Genomic DNA, 15,673 nt, shown 5'->3' with positions numbered 1-15,673 from the left:
AGTCATTTCCAAGAAACAATTTTCTCTGGAAAAATATCTTAAACTGTTTGACATTATACCTGATTTGATTATAGTGCAGCATGTAAGACATAAGCAGGACTATACGTAATTCATTAGTGTTTCTTCCTAAGTGTTTGTGTTTGTCATTCTTCAATGTGCACAGATGTCATTTGACACTATTCATTTGGCAATGCTAGAAATCAATGAATTTGAGTGATTTTTCTTAGTTTGCTGGTTTGCTTTATAACCATACAATCTGAATTCCACTTTAAGATGCAAATCATTTCACGTTCCATCCTAATGTTACTAAAAGCAGTAACATTTCTCAGAAAATAACTATCGCTTTCATTGTTTTTCTGGATAAAACAATGCAGGAATCTTGAACAGTAGCTGATTATAATGTGCAGAGGAAAGCCCAGTCTAAATCTCATCTGGTCGTGATTCTGCACTGCAAAAACTGAATCTTAAGAAAGCAAAAAGACCTTTCTTCAAGAACAAATGTCTCCTTTGTTTAACTAGAGATCAGAGTTAAAGCTGATCTTTATCTCTTTTTCTTGCTACTTGTGTAGTCTTTTCTCCCGGATGACAAAATAAACAACATGTCACCAGAGCAATGACTCATGAGAACGTATACAGTCACTGCTTATGTGTCATGACCCAAAAGCAAGGAACAGCTTGTGCGTGTCTCAAAGACTCCTCGTAATGGTCCATTCCATCAACTTACAGAGTCTGATCCCCTATTAACCAAAATGAGCTAGAACAATCTAGAAAAACATGAGTCATTCTTGATAAGAGGTGACGGGGCATTTGAAGGAAGGTTTAGAGTGTGATGTGTAACTTTAGAGTGTGATCAAGAATGAAAGGAAAGGTGTAAAAGACTGGGGTGAGAGCAGCCATGTTGCTGGTTCACTCTGATGCAGACAGGAGGCAGAGCTGAAGGTCGCAGAGATAAAGATGTTGAGGTTCTCTTTGTGAGTGATCAGGATGGATAGGAATGGATCATGGTAGATGTTTTGGAAATAACTGCAGAGAAGCAGATTGAGATGGTTTGGATACGTTGAGAGGAGGAACAGTGATGATGCAGGGAGCTACCAGGAAAGAGGACTAGAGGAAGACCAAAGAGGAGGTTGATGGATGTAGAGGAGGGGGACATGAGGTTGGTTGGTGCAGAGGTGAGGGTCAGATGGAGATAATTTGCTGTGGCGACTCGTAAATAGAGCAGCTACAAGACAAATAAGTCTTTTCTTTTGTCATCTTGTCATCCACTTCATCAAAACTGTTTTTTTTTTTACCTTTTTGCATCCTGTGGACATTTTTTGACAACAAAATGTGGAACAAAAATTAGGAATTTATTTTAACTAAATGTTCATATTTTTACAAAGTGAAGGTTATGAAAATTAGCCATTAGGGGTAGAACGAGTCCTTTCAGCAATGATTCATATTGGATCCTAATTTGTGGATGCTGATAGAATTAATAATGACTATTGGTTCATTTTGAGCGATCCGATTCACTGACCTAAAATCGATCCAGGTCATCTTTACCCAAATCCTGAACCAGTGTCACTCAGAGATAAATACCTGGTACTAAACGGTGGAAGGGAAGTTTTTCACATTCCTTGTAAGATAATCAAATCTTAATTAAATATGTGTTAAAAAAAAAGAAATAAACAAGAATAAATATCAAATCTTTAGTTTTCTTTAGTTTCCTAAAGTTCCGCCCACTGTTCTATTTCCACATCCAAATAATCCAAAGGGAACATTCCAGCACACTGTATGATCAGATGTCCTCACTAAATTCAAAGTGTTTCCACACGTTGAACTGGAATGATGGACTGATCACATTTTGCTGGATCACATGTGTGTTGTTCGCTGTGATCGGTACTTGGCCGTTTTTATGTTACAGTAAAAGAAACTTACCATGTCTCAATCCAAATGGTGTTTTCCAACTATGATATTATGGATTCATTTCATTTGATTGAAATTATTTTATAATGGCGTAGTTTGATTTGATTACCAACTTGCCTCAGACGGATCAATCTAATTGAATCCTAGTAATATAAATCGTTTAATCAATTAGCCATGTTTGTTGACATTCTTTTTGTCAGATATGATATAATTAGAAATAACCTGATCTGTTTTTGGACAAAAAATTTGCTTTACTTTTCTAAAGGTTAATTATCGCAGTCTCTTTTTATTTAAAGTAGAACACATTTTATTTTTTATTAATTTGACACTTCCTCGTGGAATTGTTTTTTTCAATTTGCTCTTCATTTCTTTACCTTTTTATATTATTTTTTCAACTTTCTCCAAGTTCTTTTTCGACCTCTTCCAACGTTGCTATGGTAACTGTATCGTATTCTCTCTGTATCCCTCTCTTTCCCTATGTCTCTCTGGTGCACCCGCACTTTCCCCCCACTCTAGTGGCTGGTTGGACGGTTGCTATAGAAACAGACTCATTTAAAAGAAGAGCTAAGAAATTATCTTTTTCTCTCACTCTCCCCACTGCGCTTTGCTTTTGCTCCCCTCGCCTCTCCTCTCTTTACTCACCCCTGCGTATCCACCTCCCTCCTTTACCCTCTTGTGCTTTGCCTCAATCACGGGCAAACAGACCTGCTCTTTTATTCTCCTTTGGCCTGTGCTGTTTGTTGTGAATGTGGAAATCATGTGTCCCTTAAATCTTGAAATCCTCGTGGCATGCTTGGTGTGTTTAATAAAAGACGGGTTATGAAGGAAAAGACAGGTATGAATAATACAATTAGACATGACAGAATTTTAATTAGGTGCTTTGGTGTCTGCGCCCCTGTTGACTCACTGTCATGCTGCCTAAACTCAATAAAGACTTCCTTTCATAAGCGGGAATTAGTAAAGATGCTGCAAGGTGCATGTCATATAAGCAAAATGGGATAGATGATACTAATAAGCGATAACCGTAATCTTATCTCCCCTCTGAAACGGTGACAAATCCCAGCCTTTTGTTCACTTCACCTGTGATGCCATAACTTTCTCTATGGCCACAGGGGTGAGACACTGGATGACGTCTCTGCCCACCCTTTTCCTGCCACCGCTTGGAGCTGCTGGCTTATCTCCTCTGCACCCAAGTGTAACAGGCTTCACTGCGAAGAGATAGTGTCACCCCCACCTCCCCTCGCGCACCCTCTCCAGCACCTCACCCAGCTTCGTTCTCGCCTTTCTCCGCCTTTGCCTCATCAAGCCTCAGCGAGTCAAGTGGAGCTGGGGTGTTATCAGTTCCTGATAGTTATCGACTTACATTAAAACATGAGAGGGTAGAGAGGAGGAACACGCAGATAGAAAGGCAGAGGGAGGATGGAAACACAAACAGAGTGGGTGGTGATGGATACCAGCTTTCATCATTCATAATCATGTTGTCCATCTCCATTTTTAAATTGCTGTTGCTGCTTTTTATCACTGTTTAAAATCCACCAAAGCAAAAGACATAAAAGGCATAGAGGGATTTATTGAGAGTTCAAACAGAACAAAAATACGAGAAACTGCTGGAATATCCACGGAACCAAATCCCTTTGTTAAATCTGTGTAGCTTCTGATAAGAGAAAAAAGTTTGGAAATGATAAAATGCACAATATCACAAGTTACTAGTTGCTGTTTAAGATAAAAATGATGTTTTCGTGCATGAAAAAACATAAAATAGGGGTGTCCAAACCTTTCGCAAAGAGGACCAGATTTGGTGGAATGAAAATGAAAACCATTTGGTCTGACATTCTTTGAACCATTTTAATAACATTCAAAGCAAATGGACTAATTATTGAACATTTATTCATTATTCACATGGAAGTGACCTTCATTAGCTGCTTTTCCATTATATTTATGCACAAAACGTTATCAGAATTCTAGAAATGTTGAAAAAACACAATTTTGCAATTACACTTTCAATGAAATCCTAATTATGCAAACAAACACAAACCAACTCACATGATAAGTCATTCAAAAACATGGTGACACGTGGAAACAATACTTTGATTTACAGCAGAAACATTCAAATTTCTGCCACAGCACTATAGCGCTCATCATCAACCGGCCATGGAGCGGCGAGCTCCTACATGTGGGAGGGGTTATGGATGAAGTCATTTAGGGAAATGGTGATTTTACACAGAGGCTGTAGATCCAACAATTCCACCTGACACCCTCAACTTTTGATGAGCTGTGAGATGCTGTGGGACCTCTGGTGGCGCCTGCTGTGCAGCGCCCAATGCAGCCGGTTCCTACCAAGAAGCGCATTGCTATCGCTATCTAACTCATTTAATTCCAGTCTTCAAGTGTTTCTGTTGGAATTTTGCGAAACATGTCAAATTCAATACACCTCAAAAACCACCTCCTCCAGGTGTAAAACCTTAATTTCAATAAATGCTATTTTTTTAAATATTCGTGTTTCCATTAGGGGAATTTTTATCGCAGTCCAATTTGCGCGACTGTATAGTCAATGGAAACGCAGTTAGTGTCAACTTTTCTTTTTCATTTAAGTTAACAGTTTTAAAAATAAGCCGGTAAGACCACACAACAGTGTTGTCACAGGTTTCCGACAGTTTATGACAGAATTTGACAAATGACAATCAAGAAATCGAACATGCAGCGTTTAGGAAACGCTAGAAACCGCTTAACTTGCATCACCTGCCAAAAGTGACGGCCTAACTGTTAAAGTCACAAAGGAACAAAGGCAAAGTAGTAAGTTCTTTGCTTCAATTTAAACCCAGACACTTTTTGATTTTAGAATTCTAACTGATAAACAAAGCTCTTCAATAAAGCTTAAAATTCTAGCAGAATCTAATGAGCCGTTCAGAGTTCTGTCTTAATAATCCTGAGCCAAAGATGAAGCAGGTTTTCTGCCTGGCAACAGCAAATTTGTGTTTTTTTGTTCAAAAGCTAAAACATGAATTTTATTTCCAATTTTAATGTGTTTGTGTGTGATGGGGGGTGGAGTCTAATTTAATTGAACTCCTCCAGGCTTCTGTGTGAAAAAATGTGTATGTGGGCTTCATTTGGCCCACCTACCGGACTTTGGACATGCCTGCTATAGAATATTAACTCTCTAACTAAATTAGTAGAACTGACTACGTTTTCTAGCACATCACTATCGTACATCTCAGACACACACTAGGAGGAGCGTAAAGGCATCTGGGTTGATGTTTCCCCCCCCTTTGGATGAAAGCATTTCCATATGGTCCTAACTTTTCCTGCCTGGAGGTGGATGGCTGAATTTGGACTGGGGTCTCATGGGACCTGATGCAGATTTGCAGGAGTGGGGTGTTGCTGCGGGCTGGAGCAGGTGTTGGAGAAAATAAACTTTTGGTCCCCAGTGTGACATTGACTCTGGCACTTTGTTAACATTAACAAGTGTGACAGAGTCCAGCCATGACTGGGAGGAAGACAAAAGCAGGGTTCTACAACACACCCACAGTCACATTCACACAGGTTTTTCTGGAGCAAACAAATGAATAGGGAAGAAACGATGAAAATGTAATGAGGGTTAAGAAAAGAAGAGCAGAGTTAAGAAAGCAGCCTAATGAAGTGCTCTACCCAGAGAATTTATCTGTCAAATGATGAAAAAAATGTCAAACTTTGGCAGTTGTGGGGGTAGCAGCAGCATGACTCACACACGACTCGCTTCTGACACGAGTCTTTCCTGCTGTTTTCTATTATTTTCATTAAGTTTATGTAGGCTATGGTTAAAAAGAGGTTTCCAGATTTCTTGATTAGACACTAACCGCATGGGTAAGATGCTCCATCTGGAACCAGCTCATCTGTCGGCGTATAAAAGTGTGTTCCACTGAGTTTGACAGTAACCCCGTCCATTAAAGGAGCTTTCTGTGCAAAATCCCTGTAATGTCAGGATTAAGGTTCCAGGTGTGAAGCAGATGTGGTTTGTGTAAACCAGAGTGACATCACAACAAAAAGAGAACAAATAATAATTAATTTGGCAATTTTACCAATTTTCACAACAGAGGTAAAGAAAACTTTTGTTTGAGCGATCTTCACACAAATTCACACCAGGTTAAGTCTGGAACCTCAACCAAAGTTTTGTTGACCTTTGACCTCGGGAAGAGACTGTCATCTTGAATCACCTCTAATACTAGCTGCAAATCTAAACCCCTCCCTAGGAATTTTGACCCATCACCTCCTAACTCCTCGAGCATCATTGGAAAGCTACTTGGGGAAAAAGATTTTTGGTTTTTAGAAGTTTTAGAGGGAAAAATTTATCAGTGAGGGGAGGTCAAAAGGGGGGACTGGGGGGCGGTGAAGTTAAGGGCCAAGTGCAAAGGCAAGAGCCTGCGGGTCACATAATGCAGCTCGCAGCTTTAATTTATGACTATTTCCCTCTAAAACAGTTGTCTGTACTAAACTGGCAAAGTCTTGCCATGTCTCAAAAAGCATGATGCTTTTCAAAAGTGTTTTGTCATGATAGCAGATTATTTTGTGCTATTTAATTCTTAGTACGGTAAAAACAACACACTGACAAGAGCAGTGTTACCAAGAAAAAATAAGGGTTTGTAAGGTTGATCTAAAAGGGTCTTCAATGGCTAATTATCTGTAAAAATGAAACATCAGTAATCTGACAGTACTGAAGTTCCTAACCTGAGTTATTGTTCTTCTGATAAGGGGAAACTGCATCACAGGCTCAGATAAAGAGCACAGACACGCAAAACATGCACACACTTATCCAGCGGCATGCATAATCCAGGCCAAAGACAAAAGGGAAAACCTTGTGATAGCAATCATTTAATGGATCTGATTGATTCAATTCAATGCGCCGGACAATTTCTCATTCTTATTCCTGAAGATGTCTCTGAATGGATTTTATGTGGGAGGCCCATTCAATTGTTCTCCCTCACCAGCGCACGAGCCTCAGATGAGGAAGAGCGAGGGAAAAAAACGCTGGCAGACAAAGAGACGGAGACACATAAACACAAACCACCTCCACGCAGCGCTTATTTGATATCACAACCCTTTTTTCTTGACATTTTTGCTCGTAGAAAAGGAAACCCTTCTATGCTTTTGATACTTTTATGCTTGACACCTGTGTGTTTTTTTCCAATTTGATTTTTTTAAGGAGATTCTCCTTGGAGAGGATGGCCTGCCTCCTTTCTCACTTTTCCTTTCAAAAAGCTGAGGTTTACCTTTTATCACTTTTACGGAATGCAGAGAAAGAAAAATGGCTTTATTTATCCTTGGAGGTCTTAGAACTCAAGTTTCAGGTGTCCAGTGCAGAAAGCTGCTTGAAACAGCAGTGAAAATATGCTGAAAGCATCCAGCAAATCCCAGGCTCTTCCCTCCCAGGAGACTCCATCTATAATAGGCCTGGCTGTTTCCCGGTGCTCCCTTACTGCAACCCTTTCCAAACATAAATCTCAGCTCTCCTGCCCTGCTAGACTACACCTTCACTCCTGTTAGCTCAGAGTCCTCCTCAGCACATCCATGTTTGCTTCTCTGTTCTTCCTTTTCTGCGTTTCTTTTGTTTTCACACTTCATCCCATCTGAAAGCATCTTCAGGCCCTGCACACCATCACATCTTCACACCATCAAATTCAGAACAACCATTTCTGCCATTCTTTTTTTCCATCCATTCTCTCGTTTGAGCTTTGTTCTTTTTCTAATCCTGCAAACCAAACCTGCTTGAACATTTCTCCTCCTCTGTCCGTCTCTTTTCCCATCATTCCCTCTTGTCACTTCTAGTTCTCTGCATGACCTCCTCCCCGTCTCCCTGCAAGCCCACCCATCTACGCCCATTCAGGCTGGCGTGTCAGGAGGAAGGACAGGTGTCAGTCCTAAAAGAGCTTGAGGGTCTCTCGTAGGTTTGGTGACTCTTTGCTCCCACTCAGGACAGACAGAAGGCTGTGCAGATGTGGACTGAGATGTTTCCCATTTTTGTGTCTCTTGATTATTGAGGATGAAGGACAGCAGCTAACTTGAGCAGTATTGATTTATTTTGATTACATCAAGGTATTCTCCTGGTCTACGACGGAGTTTTAGGGCCACGGTGAGGAAAAAAAATTCTGGCCAACGTGTCAACACAAAGTTTCGAGAAAAAACTCGTCGCGTCGAGATAAAAGTCAAAATAAAGTTTCGAGATTAAAGTCACAATGTTGCGCGAGAGAGATTTTATCTCGTAAATTTATGAGAAAAAAACTCGTAAATTTACGAGATTATTGTGGAAGTGAGCATGCAGAGCAGCAGGTGAACGCCGCGCAGCAGCAGAGCAGACCGACTAAACGTAGTTGAACAGGTGAGCTGAATGTTTATTGATAACGTTCCAAATGTCTGGAAGCTCATTTGTTTGATTTACAATTTATTAAAGTTTTATTTATTGACGGGTTGGTTTGCAGGATCTCTGCAGCCCGATGAAGCCGTCGGGTGACCCTGCAGCTGTTTGCTTGAATCCTTTCTTCCTCCACCAAAGACAAGATCTCTATGTTTGTGTGACGCTTCCGTCTGAGGAGCAGCACTTTTTGCCTTTTTCAACGTTGTAATGCTAATATAACAGACTATTTTCATTCATCTTTGTTTTTTAATGATCAAACGGGTCGCTTCATCTGCAGCAGTGGGCGTATGTAACACTGTTTACTTCCGCATTGGTGATCGGATGACAGGTTTATGACGTAATGTGACAGATGAACTTCAGGATATGTGAATGAAAGGGAGAATAAAGGCTGCAGCGGTCCTCTACACCCAAACGTGTCTCTGAGCTCCTTATTTTACATATGAAAGTCCGCTTTACTGACACCGAACCCCGGAAAGACTGCTACACGGAAAATAATCTGATTTTGAGTCGCCAAAAGACTCAGAATCTCTTTGTTTTAAACCTATAATCCGGAAATAAAGCTTCACAAAAGGCTCCATATATTTCATCTTCAAGATAGGCTCCGATAAACGGACAACTGTGTTTTCTCCTTGTTAATCTATGAATTTTTCCCGTAAATTTACGAGTTTTTATCTCCTAATAAAATTACTTTTTTTTGTGGCCATAAAACTCTGTCGTAAACTCTTAAATAAGCCACTAGCTCACTAACATTAGCCATAACACTGAATACTCCTGAAAGACTCAGCTTCACTGCTCTCGTGCAACATTGCGACTTTAATCTCGAAACTTTATTTCGACTTTTATCTCAACACGACGAGTTTTTCCTCGAAACTTTGTTGGCCAGAATTTTTTTTCCTCACCGTGGCCCTAAAACTCCGTCGTACCTGGTCAGATTCCAGAGGACTCCAAAAACTGTAACCTGATATGCAATGAGGATTTAAAAAGTAGTATTCATTTGCATAGTATCCTTTAAAGCACAATTACGGCATAGAAGGTGGAGCAGCTGTTAGCTCTTTGAACCCGTTTCCTTAAGAAAGTAAAAACTTTCTCTTTTTTTAAGGCAGACTATGTCTGACACCCATTTCCTTCCCTGTAATTACTTTACAACAAGCTCAAATTTAAGATATTTCATAGAGTACATTTTCAAAGGTACATCTTTTGTACCATCCAATTAGTGCAACAGAACCGGTGGGTTGCATTTAGCGGCCTTAATGGCCAGTTTTTTCAGGTTTGACTAATCCTGAGGCTGCTTATCCAAGAAATCCTCATCAGTGTTCCCCCATTAGCTAAAAAATCCCCACAGACAGGAAAAGGTTCAGAGGTTTTCTGGGCTGTATAGTCATAGAAAACATTTCTTGGTCTGTTTTTCTTTAGTTCACAGTTTGTTAAATGGGTGTTTGACCTGACCCTCTGCATCTGGTCAACTAAAAAAAGCTGTTCAGCTGAAAGAAAACTGAGATTCACAGAAGTGCTGTTCTTTTTTCATTTTTCTTTATGCCTCTCTTTGAGCCTGAAGCAAAAACATCATAAAGTGACCCAAAAGATGTCTATTTATTTCATGTAGTGAATTTGTTTTCGTTTATTTAGGAAGATTTTGCTCAGCAATGATGACACAGATGAACCTTTATATTTGGAACTAAGTGTTGTGGCTTCATCAATGCCTTTGCGACTGCACATGATGAAAAATCTGATTAACCAATAAAACAGCGCTCACAGGATTTCATTCAAAGGATTCAGATGTATTCTCTGAAGCATGATTGTCTAAAGCAGTTTGATTGGAACAAAGCATGAAATCACAGACAGCTGATGCAGATGGAGAGTGTAATGAGTGGGTCAGTGTCTCAGTCTGGCTGCATCTCTGGCATCAGTTCAGAAACAAACACATTTGGGGAACTCGCAGGATTTATATCTTCCTCAAACCCCACTCTGATAAAAAAAAGTGTTTTCAGTGTTTATAACATGTGCTTGTTTCTGATGATGGAGGACATACGATTAGAAAATTAAGCAGAAAATTGCATTTCCGAGTATTTCTTTATTCAAATCACTGTGAATCAGGAGCAGACGAAAAACTGACATTTAAAAAAGATTGTGGCGTTAAAAAAAAAGATGTTGGGTGGACCAAAAGCTCCCTGTTCCGCTCCATTGCTGGCAATTTTTGTTGCACCATTAGGGGTTTGAGGGGCTGTAAGATAGCGGAAGAGCATGTAAAAAGATGGGTGATGGGAAGTGGGGAAGGGCTTGCTCCACGCCAATGGTCTCATCCACATCTCAGAGGTGAACTTCAATAGATCTACTGCCGCTCTGCAGAAACTATGTCCTAGAAAATGATACAGATCTTTTTTTTTTACCTAAAAATTAAAAGAAATAGTTTAGAAAATAGTTTAAAAGATGATCGGAGTGAGACTTTAAGCATATCAAACAAGTGTGAGTGATAGATGTGTTTCCTTATCTTCATTGTCAACATCCTGGTGTGTTTCAATACATTTCCCTACATCTTTACATGCTGTAGCTGCAAAAGCGTTTCTGAATTCACCGTCAGACTTCTGCCTGTGAGTTTGTCTGTTGTTTGATGATTCAGAGAAGAATTACACTTCTAAAGGGCGAAACAGCAGGGGGCTTTTCATACAAACTGACTGTGCTAAGTCAGAGGAAGGGGAGGGATTCAACATTTTCGGGGTTCTTTAAAGACTAGCAGCAATCCAAATAGTAATTTGGCTAAGAAAACATCCTTAGATATAGATTTCTTCAACCGTTTTGGAGAAGTCTGGGAGAGAGGTGAAGCATTTCATGAATTTCAAACAAGTTTGTGGCTTGAAGGACACCTTGAGAGACTTTTCTGTGGATTCCCAGATGCCTCTGCAGCTCATTTTAGGTGTAAATCTTTTGCTGATGTCAAACATTAAACTTTTATGGTCCAGCTGGGGTGCTGGAGAAATGAGCACTGAGGCCAACTGGGCTCTATCTTTCTTTTGCCTGTTTTTGCTTCCTGAGCTCTCCTGCTCTGCCTCTGTTTATCCTCAAACATCCCCTCTTGTCAACAGATTAAGCCTGAGCCCGCTGTCTCTGAGTGTCTTCATCTCTCCCTGCCTCCATCTCTCTGTCTTTCGGCCTGTCTCTTTACATCTGAGACTCTGCTCTGTTCTTGTGACGGGAGAAAAGAGGGGGAGAGAAATGGGAGAAAAAGAAAGGGTATATGTGCAAGTGTGAGGAGTTAGATGGGACAGGTGCTGGCGGTGCAGGAACGGCTGCTCTCGCCCTGTTTGCATGATCAGGCTGCGAAAACGTTCAGCTCAAGCAAAACTGCTGTTCAGGAATCAACTGGAGCTTCATCGCCTGTGGCCAGACCAGAGCTGGTAGCATAGTGGCAGTTTGCTATACTTCAGACGCACATACTGGGACAAATGGTAATTACTGGGGCCCACACAAGAGCGGTCAACCACACCGAGCTGTAGTGGGTCTGCGATGGGAAGCCAGGCACACCACGGCGCAGAACAGTAAATCAGGCTCCTCAGACACAAGCAGTTTGAGCTGTCAGCAGCAGAAAGCAGGCAACAGACACCTGGAAGAGTCCAAACAGGCTAAACACACATCAGACTGCAGCTGCTGCATGTAGGCGACAGATTCACGCTGATCACATTTACAGGCTTACACCAGCTCAGCAAGAGACGCTGCTGCTCTGCTCTGTTCTTCTTCTGCCCTTGCTCCGCTCTCTGCTGCTCAGCTGCTCGGCTCTTTTGTTTAGTTCCTGTCTGCCTTTTGGTTGGATTCTGGAATCTTTGCCATCATAGCTTGGCTTAGTTTTGGCTGAACTGCTAGACCCCAGCCTTAAATGTTTTTTATTTTTTATTTTTTGTGTATCCCTCCTTCATGTGCATCAGACTGAAAACACAAAGTCTAATTGTTCTCCAGCCAAAGGTGGTCAGCTCTGCTGCAGCCGGAGAGCTCCTCTTGACTCTCTTGTCTGAGAAGATCATCGTCTGTGCTTCATCACACCGGCAGCCTGCGGCACCAGGGACCCAGGTGCTGAGGCAGGTATAAGAGGCACGCGCTCACACGCACACACGCGCTCACACGCACACACAAAAAAACATCTAACTGCTCTGCCTCAATTAATCACCTGTGTCTTGACCATCCCCAAACACAGACCCACTGTGGCTAAGGTGTGTGTGCCCAGAGAGGGCGATCTATCAAGGTGATCGATAAACAGGGACATTAATATTAGTAATGGCTCTCGTCTCCACTTCAGTGAATATGTCTCCTTCTTTAAGGTGAAATATGATTTTCTGCTTTGGCACCTGAAGGCTTGCAGCAGGGCCGCGGGCACGTGCACGCGCACTGAAGACTCTACCTGCATGCTAAGATCCGGATCCAGTTTTCTCTGTGCCCCATCACCCCCCCCCCACACACACACACACATACACACACATCCACGGACACACTGACTTTCTCTCTCTAGGGACATTTGCGCTGTTCTCCACTTTCACTGCGCGCACATTGTTACCAACAGCGCGCACGTGTCTGGCGCGTGCGTGCGTCATGCGTGGGGAAAATTGATCCGATGTGAGTCCTGTTAAAGCCCAGCGACCGGACTGTGCGCTGGATCCTCGCATCATCAATCATCCCCGGCTGGCAGGTTATGCGCAAAGATTGGGCTTTTTGCGTGCCCGAGTGGACCCACACTGCGCTCAAATCGTGTCAACCGAATCTGTCCACTCATGCGTTTCAAAGGTCACGTCAAAGCAATGTCGTGTGCAGATGCTCCACATCTCTGCGGAGAAAATGTGCTTGAAGAGGGATGATGAGGGCTGCGCGTCTGCCTGCGCCGTTTGGCTTCTCCTCCAGCGGGGCAAAGACCCCAAAAGCGCCGCGACTCTTTCCTAAAGAAAGTCATCAAAATGCCCAAAGAGCATAGATTTCTGCCAGCATTTTTACACACACACAAAAGCAATTAGCGATTAGTTCTTGCAGGAAAAGCACTATAGTCCAGAAGTGGCGGCGCAGACAGGAGGAGACCCGCAAAGCGCGCCGGAACCGCAAAAACTGACACAACACAAAGAGCAAACAGTTCTGACAAACTTTCCTCCATCACCTGAGCTCACATCAGCTCTGCTCCTTTAACTCACCTGGGTTTAAAGTGATGACCAAAGTTATGATCCACAAGGCTGGCATGGTTCAGCCACGCGCGTTCACTCTGCTCCCCTCGGCTCCGTTCCCCCCATCAACTCCTCCCGAGCGGCTGGATGTGGCTGGAATCCTCTCTGAGTCATGGGAGTGAAGAAAGACTAATCTAAAGCAAGAAACACCCCATGTCTCCCAATAATCTCTATTTCTTCTTTGGTTTTCTCGCTTTTACAACTGTTTCAGATGTTCGTTTTCCTTTTTCTTTCTTTGTTTTGTTTCATGTGTCTGCCTGACTCCTTTTTCCACTCTACGCTGAATATTCCCAATAAAACGGACCAGAATTCCTCTTGCTCTTTCTCTCTCTGCCCCCCTCCCCTTAGACAACCCACCCCCTCCCTCATGCGCTCCAGCCCCCCCCCGCTCCAAATCCCTGTTTTAGACTCCGCAGAGGGGAGGGGGGCGCCACAGCGGCCGCAGCCAGAACTGCGCTTCAGACGAAAAGTGATTTCATTTCCATCCCTCCCGCAGCACTTCACATATTACTGAGATGTTCTGCCGCGGCGCGGGGATTTTCCGCTTTATGGATGGACTTTTCTAACAAACACAACAAGAAACAAGACACAGGACTCTTATGAAACCAAACAAGGTCAAACAGAAGGACAGCTTTGAAAGGGACCTGAGTTCAAACCCATTATAGATTTGAAATTTTATTCAAGAAAAGAGAACCGTTTTTTTTTATTTGTTTGGTTTTTATCATCCTGAAACCAAACACAACACTTTGATATTCTTACTATGGGACTGGGCCTATATAGTAACTGTCTTCTAATAGTAACAAAACGTTACTTTCACTGTCACGGTTTAAAGAAGCACTCTGATGCAAATGGAGTTTTTGGGGTTTGTCATAGGGCTGCGTATCACCAATCATTTCTAGAACTGATTCCAATCACCAGAACCTGGATAGATTCAATTTGCAATCATTTCAATCCACTTCAACTTTGAATTTACACATTTAGACATATTTGTATAGAAATACATGAATAATCTATGTATGATTTAACCCTTGTGCTATCCTAGGCACTTTAACATTGGGAGTTGGGTCATCTAGACCCACTAGACAGTGCTCTGAACCTTTTTTCTTCAATGATTTGTGATCTTCACTGGTGTCCATGGATTACATGAAATCTTTCCACCTTTATCCACCTTTGTCATGGTAGGGAGAACACGTCAATGTGAGGGGGGGGGGTCATCTAAGATAGAACAAGGGTTGAAGATATTAATCGGATACAGTTCACATACTTTAAAATGTATAATAATAAACCACAGAGATTGTTAATACCATACATTGTTACATGGTTTCTTAAAAAGAGAAGCTCCAACAAAAATGGGCAAATCATCATGTTTTGTCTCTCCTGGAGAGCGGTTCAGGTTGGCCACTAGGTGGAGCTTTAGCATTGCAATTTATTGCAGAAGATTTAAGCAAAAAAAACTTCTTCAGACTGCAAATGGTTACTTTAAAAGTATTTCCATCAGAATATTCCTGGCTGTGAGTATATTAAAGCTGTTCATTTAGTCAGCAATGTATGTTTAGGTCAAACAAGTATTAGCGTTAGCCGTCCTATGAGAAATTCCATTATACGTTAGCATTAAGCTAGCAGTTTTTGGCATTACTGCTGTTATGCGTTAGATCACCGGAAAAAGAAAAGCATAAAAGGTTGATCTCTACTTTTATAGATCAATTCAGATCTATTAATCGATTTTATCAACTCAGCCCTATTGTTTAGACATATTTTTTGGGGCATTTTTGTCGTGATGGAGGTTGATAGAAAATTAACCTGAAAATTGCATTTTCGCATATTTCTTTATTTAAATCGTTGTGAATGAAGGTGAAAAGATAAAAGAAGGATTTTGGAAAAAGGGCCTATTTTTGACGTAGAAAAACCGTTGGGTGGGTTGAAGTCTACCTCCTCTGCTCCATTCTGATGCTTCCACTTGGAGACAAATAGATCCATGAAGGTCTTTGTTTTCCTCGTCTGAGCTGGAATCTGCATCTAAACTGTACGATTGGATAGCTCCAGTGTTGCTCACCATTTTTGTTGCTCCTGTAGTGTTGGGTTGGGGTTGTGAGTGGCTGTGTACTAACAGGAGAGTGTAAACAAGGGGATGAAGGGAAATGAGGGCAGGCTTACTCTGCGCCAACAGTCCTGCCTCAGACTCAGACAAGAA

At 41.8% G+C, this 15,673-nt stretch overlaps 1 protein-coding gene across 2 annotated transcripts in view; it reads right to left on the bottom strand.

Annotated features, from left to right (window-relative positions):
• kirrel1b (kirre like nephrin family adhesion molecule 1b) overlaps nucleotides 1-13,869 on the bottom strand; it is a 104,830-nt gene extending 90,961 nt beyond the window's left edge. For both annotated transcript variants that reach the window (XM_011486004.4, XM_011486003.4), the window contains exon 1: nucleotides 13,453-13,869. In XM_011486004.4, coding sequence (XP_011484306.1) covers nucleotides 13,453-13,498 — 46 coding nt within the window. In that variant the 5' untranslated portion in view covers nucleotides 13,499-13,869. The remainder of the gene's footprint in view (nucleotides 1-13,452) is intronic.
• Between the last annotated feature and the right edge of the window lie 1,804 nt (nucleotides 13,870-15,673).

The sequence above is a fragment of the Oryzias latipes genome, chromosome 17 (genome assembly GCF_053564925.1).
Source record: "Oryzias latipes strain Hd-rR chromosome 17, Olatipes_Hd-rR_3.1".
NCBI lineage: Eukaryota > Metazoa > Chordata > Actinopteri > Beloniformes > Adrianichthyidae > Oryzias > Oryzias latipes.
This window is presented reverse-complemented; position numbering and strand designations above follow the sequence as displayed.